At 42.2% G+C, this 10,803-nt stretch overlaps 1 protein-coding gene across 13 annotated transcripts in view; it reads right to left on the bottom strand.

Annotated features, from left to right (window-relative positions):
* Positions 1 to 1,780: 1,780 nt before the first annotated feature.
* Positions 1,781 to 10,803, bottom strand: part of ZMYND11 (zinc finger MYND-type containing 11) — a 73,620-nt gene continuing 64,597 nt past the window's right edge. For 10 of the 13 annotated variants that reach the window (XM_061576621.1, XM_061576639.1, XM_061576629.1 and 7 more), the window contains 4 exons: positions 9,569 to 9,688; positions 7,798 to 8,103; positions 7,255 to 7,440; positions 1,781 to 7,068 (listed from right to left, as the gene is read on the bottom strand). In XM_061576621.1, the coding sequence (XP_061432605.1) occupies positions 6,940 to 7,068; positions 7,255 to 7,440; positions 7,798 to 8,103; positions 9,569 to 9,688 (741 nt within the window). In that variant the 3' untranslated portion in view covers positions 1,781 to 6,939. The remainder of the gene's footprint in view (positions 7,069 to 7,254; positions 7,441 to 7,797; positions 8,104 to 9,568; positions 9,689 to 10,803) is intronic. The other 3 variants (XM_061576648.1, XM_061576657.1, XM_061576721.1) reach the window with 1 other exon arrangement.

Raw genomic sequence — 10,803 nt, 5'->3', positions numbered from 1 at the left:
TCAGTTGCAGGCATCTACCCTGCCCATGGACTGCTAGCTTTACCTTCGCAAGAGCATCTGTGCTTGATCGGGGAACACTTTAAGCCAGTTTCACCCTCTCAACATCCAAGCTGTCTGCTGCTGCTGTGAAAAAGGTCCTCCAAGACTGGCAACATCCAGGCTGGCATAGGTGGTCTTGGAAATCCTCAGCGATTACCAATACTGATTCTTTGTTCCTCCTGATCTTGGCTATGACCCTGGGGATCAGACGCCAGGGTGGGGAAGGCATGCAGACAGCCCTTGTTCCAGATTTGAAGCTTTCGTAACTGCAAGGATTCATATTCTTAGGTCTTTTCGGTAAAGTCACGTAGGTAAAAATTTAAAATTAATAAAAGTAAAATAAAATAAAAAATAAAAATCACGACGTTTCGGAGGCAACACAAGCTTCCGTCTTCAGGTGGAACCGTCAGCCACAACAGCTGTATCAAGTAAATGAGAGATTACAAGAGCTACCACTCCGTATATATAATGGTTGAAGAGGGGAAGGGCCAAGTACGGCACACTTTTTATTAATATGGTAAGGTGAGGCTTAAGACTAAGAATATACTGCATAACAAGTCTTTTGTTACAAAAGACTTGTTCCCCTCTTCAACCATTATATATACGGAGTGGTAGCTCTTGTAATCTCTCATTTACTTGATACAGCTGTCGTGGCTGTGACGGTTCCACCTGAAGACGGAAGCTTGTGTTGCCTCCGAAACGTCGTGATTTTTATTTTATTTTTTACCTACGTGCCTTTACCGAAAAAACCTAAGAATGAGCCCTTGTTCCATTTCATCGGGAATGTACCCGCTGCCAATGCGTTTGAGCTGAAAAAGTGCAAGCAGAACTGTTAGCAGCGTGATGATTCGTGGGTAAATGGCAGGATAACTCAGGGGGGGACAGGGGCAGGCACAATCTTTCTCTGCAAACGTTCTGTGGCCCTGCAGGAATACTCAATGTTATGAAAAGGAGACTAGTGGGTGGCCAAATTGATGTAGAAAAAAGGGTCAATGAACTAAAGTGCAGGTGTTTTGCATAGCCATTTTTGGCCACTCAGACAAGGTTCAGACAATGGTATTGGCATTACATTTGAATAAAATGTATTGCCTTTTGCCCAAAACACTGTTGACAGCTCATTGGCAATGTATATTCTGGATGTCGTGTGCTCATTGTCATTTTACCTTAAAATTATCATGCTGGAGAAAGATAATTTGTTAGGTTTGAACGTTTTAACTGGAGGCACCATGGACAGTGTTCCGTGAACAAATGTGATGCCAGTACTCGGTGGTACTACAGTACGAGACTGAGGAAGGACCTTCACTCGGACAATAAAGATCGTATACTTTCCTGCTTTGTTTGGCATGGGATGGAATCAATGATTGAGGAGTGCCGAGAAGTGCAGCAGAATAATCAGGATTAGGGTGAAATATTTTTTCAGTTGCCCAGATTCAAACAGAGTCCCTCAGTGGTGCTAGCTCAATGCGAGTACTATTTTACCCCCAGAGACACCTGGTCACCTCGATTGTTAATAGATAAAACGTTTCAAACACTATCAGCAACTTCTGGGTTTGTGCAGAGGAACAGCCACACATGTGCTTATGTTCACCGTTAACCATTTATTTTACTAGGTTTGGAACAGGCACAGTCATGAAAACCAGAATACAGAATGCAACTTAACCTGCGCAAAATTACAGGGTACACAACTGCGTTAAAAGCGGTTACGCGAAGAGTGGCGATTGATTTTTTTTTAATCAAAAACCAAAAACAAGCGACCTTTATTGGGAAGTGCAATCAACTTGGCTTAATTGAAAAACAAACCAGTGGAGCAAAAGCAGGTACATTTATCTTACACTTGCGAAGCTTTCTCCTTAAAATGTTGAACCTTCCTACCGCGACTGGCAGGAAAGGGCAGAGGACTGATGAACGCATGCCTTACGACACAACTACGATGGGGTAGCTCAGATGCGCACATCACACACTTATCTGCTTTATGGAGCGAAAATATTGCAATCGCACGATAAAGCTTTTATTAAATACAGCTGGAAGTTTATCAATACATAGCATTTACAAAGCTGGGTTAAATGTTTTTTTACTCCAAAATAACATACGATGGTGTTAAAATAAAAGCAAGAAAATACATTAACTTATACACTCTCCATTCAGGACGGTTTGGAGGCAGTGAATGAGGAATGGTTCGGAGGGTAATGTGAATAAAAGTTTGTTTTCACTAGAGCTCCGCAGTAAGCTCTATTTGGTGGTAAAGTACAAAAAAATATCACACGTCCTTTTGCATGGTGTAAAATTGTTGTATTGTTTTTATTGTCATGGGCGACAACCTGAGGACCATGCTTGTGAAAACGAGTTATTTAATCAAGCAAAACCAAGGAACACCAATCTACCCAGGTGCCACGACCAACTTTGCTTTCATTGTAAGCATTACAAAAAAACAAACACTATAAAAGAAAATATTTCTCCACAATGGCATTGATACATTTAGGATCATTAAAACTGTTATAGGTGTAATTGTAGTTGTTACAAGCGTGCCTTTCTCTGGGCCAAAACGGCAGCAGATATTTTACAAGTTCTCACGTCAAAAGGGGGGGGGGGGCAATGCCTGTCAGATGACCTCATCATCCCTGGGCAGCATTAAAGGGCAACCCAAGTTAATGCTCATCACAAAGTCTGAACACTCCGTGGCACCGTTATGATCTATTCACACCCACAACCCTACACGTGTGGGCCACTGCGGCTCATCACCAACACTTGCACATCTTTCTCAAAACCTTTAACACAGGTGCAGGGAAAATCTGCAGTCGGCAAAATCATGCCCTGCGAAGTAGTTTATCTCGCGGCGTGCCCAATAGCATATTTGAATATACAGTAATTATATACATGCGTTCGTACAATAAAACAAAAGCTGCAGGAATGCCTCTGCTGCTGTTCATCAACGTTATTTCACGTGTGCGAAATAATCAGTCGCTGCTCATTTTCAGACAAGGGAAGCAAGTTGCTGCTTAAACAAGAGTGGTAAGGAGTCTTATCAGAGCATTTGAGCCATTAGTAAGGTTAACTAAGTTTTATATTTAAAAACAGGGTTGGGATGATACCCGTCATCACGTCAAGATTATTAAAAGCAGATTGCAATGGTAAGAGGCGATTTTGATGTTGGTGCCCTTAAGCCCATACACTCGCTCTGTGGTCCCTCTTCCTAAAGCACAGCAGCTGAAAGCTTAATTTATATACAGGGCTTCAGTACTCACGTTAAGCCCGGGTTTTAACAGGTGGCCGCCACCCCATACCGGGTTGATCATCTTTAAAACTCCTTCCCGTGCCAGCGCCAAAACCTTGGGAATATATAAAAGCATTTGGTAGGTGGGGGCCCCCCCTCACCTCTGGTCAATTCCAACACGTGTGACTTTTTGGTGGAACGGAGCTATCCTGGTGGAACAGCCAACAAGGCTGGCATCGGTCTTTACCAACCATATTCCAAGAAACTTAAAGGCTTTCGCACACAGTAATTTCCCCCCCAGGTTAACTCGTGGAGGTCCCGTGAAGCTTTGGATTAGGGAGAGCTATTAACTGGTCCATACAACTGCTGACAAGATCCCACTGCCACTAGAGGCGCCACTAAGAGGCCTGCATATGGAGCCTTGACCTCCACAAAGGTCGTGGCTGGCTATCAGCGTGGTGGCCTCCAAAAAACATCTTGGCCATCTTGTCCTGAGTATAAAAAGGTCTCATCCTGCAGTGTTGGCTTTTTCCCTTTGTCCTTTTTGTCAGCAGCTTCCACCACGTCTCTCCTCACCTAACCACATGTGCGGCCATATCTTGCAGACCAGCATACACAATGCCCAGCCAATTCCATCTGCCGGCAGTCCTCGACTTGTCCAGTATGGCCAGCATGCTGCAGATAAAATCCGCATTCCCCTTGGGAAGAGGCTACCTGTCCCAAGACAACTTTTCCTGGTACTAACGCCAACCAACTACACTAAATGCACGGAAGCTAATCAGAACTCTGGGCACCAGCCCATACAACTATACAACTAAAGACAATGGAAAATGGATGCCTGGGGGTGTGTGATCAGAGGTACGGGAACTCCTGTCCCTCCCCCTCTGGACCAGAGGTGAGGGGGTCACCACCCCTCCTATGGGGAGGGGTGAGCTCCCACCTGTCAAGTGTTGAGGAGGCACTGGCATGGGAAGGCCAAAGATTGTCAAACTCGAGTGGCGTGGCAGCCGCTAAATTAGTCACCTTTTGGAGCATTAATCTATTCAAGACAAGTTAATCAATTATGCCTGAGGCTCAAATGTCTATGCATAGTGCAATAAATGTTAAAAACAAAGCTGAGCATGTAAAGGTTAAAATAAAAAAAAGGAAAAAGATACATATTAGTAATAGACATATGTTAAAGCACTGCTGGTGAAAAATATTAAACATAGGAGTTCAATATAATACACATATATTCACACTTAATACTAAAGGGACCATCACCCATGCAAATGTATTCACTTCAGAGATCTGGACACAAAACTGACTTAACACATTTATATGTACAGATGTCAAATATTGAAACAGGTTGCTATAAAATGTATATAAAACTTGGTTAAAACTTTACACAAGGGATAACTTCACCAGAGCACGTGACTGTATTTTTTTGTAGTATTACAAAGTCATGGCATCAGAATGCTGGCCTATCACCTTCATGAAATGCGTCATTGGCTTGTCTACTGCACATACAAGCAATGCTGGTAAGTGTCCAACAAAATAGCTCTGGCTCCCAATCGTTTAATCAATATTTTTTTGTTAAATCACGCAGTGATAGCATTACTCTGCCGTACCACCAAAAATAACCTTGTTTGTGCACAAATAAACCCTCAAGAACAGGACTGGCTTACTTTTGGTTCACTACAATTTCGTTTTCTACTTGTTATTTACTATTAGCTTTGAATGTTAAGCCTGTATCACAGTGTAGTGATATCACTTGTTGAATACAGAGAACCCCAAAGAAGAGACTTGAAATCCTAGTGGGTTCTCCCTAAGGTTGTTTCGGTTTCTGAGCATTATGGATAATTGCATGCACATTATGCATGCACATAAAAGATTGTAATAAAATATTGATTTTCGGATTGCCACACATCTGTACCCCAGAGAGACTTATGAGAACCCTGCAGCTGATTGCTGGCCGTGGCCAACCGCATTTGAACGCACCGTGCAGTTTAAATGCTCACGTGCACCAAATCGATAAAATCGTTACTAAAAATGGAACAAATTGATGATTGATTCAAAAATTTGCAATCCATGATTCTGAAAACGATTATCGAAAGAAAATAATCGATTAAAAAACCTAGTTGACGCAGTAAAGTCTTTTGGTCAATCGAGAAATTGCCACAATTGTGTGCTTGATTAAGCGTTTCATCATTGCAAGTTGGGAATGCACATAGGCAAAAAAATAAAAGTCTTATCATCGGACAGGCTGGTGGAACACAAGAGAATGATGTTCATATCAAAACTAAGTGCGAAAAGGATAAAGACATTAAATAGGGCCCAGCAAAAGTGCATTTCACAGATTTACTTTTCCAACCCAAAATTCTGGTTGACAGACTGTATATGCACTAGGAGCAGTGATATCATCCCAACCCTAAATCCATAAGATGCGGGGGGGGGGGGGGGGATATGAAATATAAAACACATTTTTTGTTTAATTTTAAATATTTTTTTAAAAAGCCAAGGTGTTATGCAGTGTGCTGTGCTTTGGAACGATATTTTTGCTCCATCTATGGAATCTGTAATGCAATTAATTTTAAGCTGTGGGTCAAAAAAAAACTAAATTCAGTGGAATAAAATGGAACATAACCTTTATCTGAAGCACTGATATAAAATTCCCTTTGGCTTTCAAAATAAAATCAGTTTGCAAAGAGCAAAATGTGCCCTTTCAATAAAATCAAATTATATAATCCCACTTGTTATTAGATTAGTTTAAATTCTTCATACGTTGGTTATGATTGAACAGGAACCCAAGAAAAAGCGATTTTAGTACTTGCATAAAATCTGGTTTTCATGACTGGTCACCAGTATATGTTTCGAACACAGACATTGGAACACTATTCCAGTGAAAAAGCAGTCAGGGAACTCAATGGTAATGATTCAATTGTAACCCATCAGCTTGTGTTTGTGACCAAAATATGAAGAGAAACCCAGTTTTTTTATAGTTTGTTATGATACACTCTGCATCCGTCCCTCCATCCCAGTAAAAAGGCTAATTCTTGAAAAATTAGGATAATGAGTTTGCATGTGTGAGAATCGGTTAGTTAATTGCACAGTTGTGCTTTTAATTCCTGGGTTGTGTTTGCCATTGTTATTCGTTGATTCGGTCCTGTTAGACCGTATTTTACTCACAGATGCAGTATTTGTTACCTGCCCCTCTCTGACTTGGTTTGGTTATACATATCACTGAGGAAATGGTAGCAGAGGTCATTTGATGCAATCGAGGCTCCCCCCCCCCCCTCTGAAGAGCCCCTACTGGAACTAAAATCATAATTCATAATTAATTGAATATTCAGTTGGTTCCCATGACAGTGTTCAATTGCATCCAATCGGAGAGTGTCCATGACCAACTATGAAAACCGAGTTTAACGTGTGTACTAAAACTCACTGTTTAGCTCCTTTAAACTCCTTAAAATTGAATAAAAACGAAACCCCCAAAATCATCCCTTATGGATATTTAGTTCTTAGGAGGTCTTACAAGACTATTTTTTTAAAATGTGTATTTGTCAAGGATGAATGTTGGTGTGGGTGCAGTTTAAATATTTTTAAGGAAGGTATATTTGTTTGGAAAAGCCTCCACCCAAGTTGTGATTATTAAAACATGGGTAAGGGAATGGTGGCATGAGCAATGGAGAGGCTCCTGTTTGGCTAGTTTAGTCTCTACGTTTGCGACGGCAAGTGCGTTTGTGTTCTGAGTGCCAGTGCTCCTGCTGGCATTTGATGGAGCAATATGACGTGTTCCAGCAGCAGTGGTACATGGCCTCCTCCTCACAGTTGTAGCACTGCACACGCACAGACATGAGGTTCAGCTTTAGATAACGTTTAAGATGGAACACGGGGTGTTGACCACCCACAGACCACAACAGTCAATAATGTAAGCCAACCTAGAATATACCGATGACAGGCTCACGTAAATTGCCACAAATGTGCGAACGGGCAAAAAGCAACCGGCTAGATGGCTCACTCACCCACTGCTTCTTCTTGGTGTGCGAAATCATCTGCTTGTGCTGCGTGGCCAGCTTCTTAATCTCCTCCAAAAACTCCTCCTTACACTTCTCCTTCACCTGCTTGCACTTCTTGTCCATCTCCGCCTGCAGGTTCGCCACAGCCTTGGTCACCGCTGCCCGTTTGTCCTCATCCAGCTCACTGCGCAGCTGTGCACGTGGCACAGATGCCGAGAAGAATGTTTCGTGTTAAACAAGTGCTGTGTGCGCAGAAAACGAACGGCCTCGTTTATTGAAAAGAACACCAACGAGGGCGGACTCAGAAAAATGCAGTTGCACTTTGGCCACTTGATCATGCCATGTAAGTCCTTCATGAGACTGAGGGACAAGAAACTGCTGGAGTTTGCTTGCCACATCTACTTTCATTTTTACACGGGGATGCACATGTGTGGTTCACACCAACATTATATTATCAGCCAACGCAGTCAAAATTCCACCAAGGCTACCACACACACGAAGAGGCTAGAACTACAATAAAACACTGTTACCCGCTCTTGCTATCCTCACCTTCTCGAGGGCCTCCCGGACGAGCCGCTCGGTGTCACGCTTGTGGTCGCCCTCCATGCGCTCCTTGAACTCGTTAAAGATCTTGCTGTACTTCTCATGGCACATGTTGTGGCAGGGCGAGTCCGAGCTGGTCTGCGTGCCGCGGTGCAGCGTCTTGGTGCCGCCGCTGCTACCGGCCCTACGCGTCTGCGTGCCCACCGAGAGGCGTTCAATGGGAGGCGCGGCCTGTGGCACCTCCTGGCTGGAGCTCACGCACTCCATCTCCACCTCCGCCTCCTCACACTTCTGACGCGGCGCGCAGGGGCGCTGTGATATGATAAGAGTGATAAGAGACGCACAGGGCACGCACGACAGGCCAGTTAATGCGGCATCAGCAATGGCGCTGCAGTCACTCTGGGTGGGGGAAGAGTTTAAATTCTGATCACAGTGTGCAGGTCAGACACTTGAGAGTTTTTATGGAAGTAGCACTTTGGCAAGTTAAAATGTCGTCTTATGGAAGGACTGAACCTCATTAGGAATGTGAAATTCATGGCCATAAACTAAGGTTTGTCCTGGTCCACACTCGTATGCGCGTATAAACACCTTTGACTGTGATATTGCATCAATGTTTGCCAAGTTTGTCGTAATTTTTTTGGCATTTTTAAAAATGGAGTGAAGGATGGTTGCTTTATTTTAATACAAGTCAAATTTCAGAGCAAAGGTTTCAGAAAATGAAGGCATACTTTGGGGACTCAAATGGAAGTGCAAGGAATTGCCAAATAGGGTTGCCATTGATAAGGATTCTATGATGGTTAGAATATACCACATGTTTTCAACTCACTTATGTAGGCATGCAAATGTGTACTCATATATACATGACAGACAGGCAAGATGTAATTACAACAGTACATGAATAGACGCATGCAAATGTGTGCACCGTGTACAGCATCCTACAACGTATAAACACAGAAAGGCATACAAGCATGCCATGAGCATGTGCAATAAACACAATTACACAATCATGCCCATACAGGCATCTGAACATCAGCTATGATCAATCCATTGCTGGATAAAGGCCTCCACCAAATCACCTGTATAATCAACACATCTATAACTTTCTATGTATACCACCTAATTTCAACTTGAGTCGAACTTGACAAGTGATTCGCTAATTTTATTGCAAATTCCAAGCTGTCTCTAAATTCACTAGGTTGTCAGTGGTATTTTCTTTTAACAATACAGATTTTTAAGTTTGTGGAATTTTTGTTTATATAATTACAAAATGAAATTGGCTTTCAGCACTTACGTTAAACCCGGTTTTCATCAACGTTAATCGTTTCACATACGGTGTATGTAATTGGTTAACATTACCGCTACCACTAAACCCCTACGGGATCTATTAAACATCAATTTTTTAAAATTCTTAAATTGAATCGTGACTTTGAAGTGCAATAATTCATTAATTTCCATTTCACTTCCAGTAGTTACCATCACTCTTTTTGAAATGTCCAGTTTCCCTCATTTGTCACTGAATGAGGGGCATAGGATAGCAGAACAATTTATACTCAGAGGTAAGCGACCATGCTGTTCTAGATCACCTGACGTGACGTGGCCATGCAGCAATTCTGAATTTATATAATGATGTACATTTAGCATACGGCAGCCCATCAATACAACCACCAACAAGTGTGCACGCGAGGTGAAATGACATGGACGTGAATGGATAAATCACAGTGTGATGTGCCAACACCTGATTCCTGAACATACTCCCATGCACGCGCTTAGGCAATACCTCTTTGCAGTTGGAGTCATACTTGGCAAGTTTTGGCTTCTTAGCTTTAGGTTCATGCTGCAGCCTTGCCTGAATGCAAGACAGGTTGTACAGCATGACTTTACACCTTAGCTTGGAGCACTGCAATACAAAACCATCGACTTTGACTGTGCGTACTTCAGACGTGCTTAAAGTGTCACAATGTGTGGCATTGCAAGAAACAAATATGTTGTGATACATATTTTAAGGATCCTTAGACTTGTGGAATTCACGCAACCATTCACTTTGTGAAACAGTTTTTTTATAATGCTGTTTAATCTACTTCGAGTGTATAAAGTGTAACATTTGCAGTTATTTAGTATAAAATGCTATCAATTTAATCATATTTAATAATTTGTATTTGATAAAACACCCTTTATGCAAGGAATCTCAGAGCAAACATTTGAAAGGGCACCCCCAGTGGCAGTGGTCCCTGCGTGACAGGAAATGAATCAGCACCTGGCCTGCAAATGGGCATTAGTCTGCCAATAGAAGGCGATGCCTGATATGTGTAATCCAAATTGAGCAATTTGTGGGTCATTTTAGAAATTTGGCAAATTTGGACCCAAGACGCTGGCACACAATGACCTACTTATTTCAAATGTCATTAAGCGATCTTTAACGACCACTGTGAAGCAGACCACATGCATTTTGAACTGCGAACCTCTGCAAAAAGCGGCGAACACGCTACCTTTGGGCCATGGCTACGATTCCTCAAATGTCTTTTTCGAAGTACAATAGTTTACAGGTGTTTTACATTTTACCACATATAAGATTGTGATGTGCACTTTGCATGTTATTGTTTATATGACTAGAGTTACGAGTGCTTTTACACTGGAGAATCAACAACCGTTTCAATGGTGCTTTACTTTAAATAACTATTATTACCGTGTGGACCAGCATTGGGTCGTCATGATCTCCACAAATGTCCCATGGGAATTGAGGCTCAAGGTCCAAGTTGTGAATAATCACAACTTGCCTCTTGACAACCATGAGACCCTCCTTCTAGGTGTGTTCCTTCCTCCTCAATGTCATGAATTCACCGTTTACTATATTATTATCCTGCCAGGTAAATGTGTTTAAAATGTATGTAGTTCAGAACACTACAATTTAAAATCCCTGCTTAGGGGTTGATAAAGCCCAACAGCGGTCACCCTGAAGCAGTGCTTCCAAGGCCACCGCCATAGGATTGCGCCTTATGTAAATTTGAGCAAGTT

The sequence above is a fragment of the Lethenteron reissneri genome, chromosome 7 (assembly GCF_015708825.2).
Source record: "Lethenteron reissneri isolate LAM-NWPU_2019-01 chromosome 7, ASM1570882v1, whole genome shotgun sequence".
Classification (NCBI taxonomy): domain Eukaryota; kingdom Metazoa; phylum Chordata; class Hyperoartia; order Petromyzontiformes; family Petromyzontidae; genus Lethenteron; species Lethenteron reissneri.
This window is presented reverse-complemented; position numbering and strand designations above follow the sequence as displayed.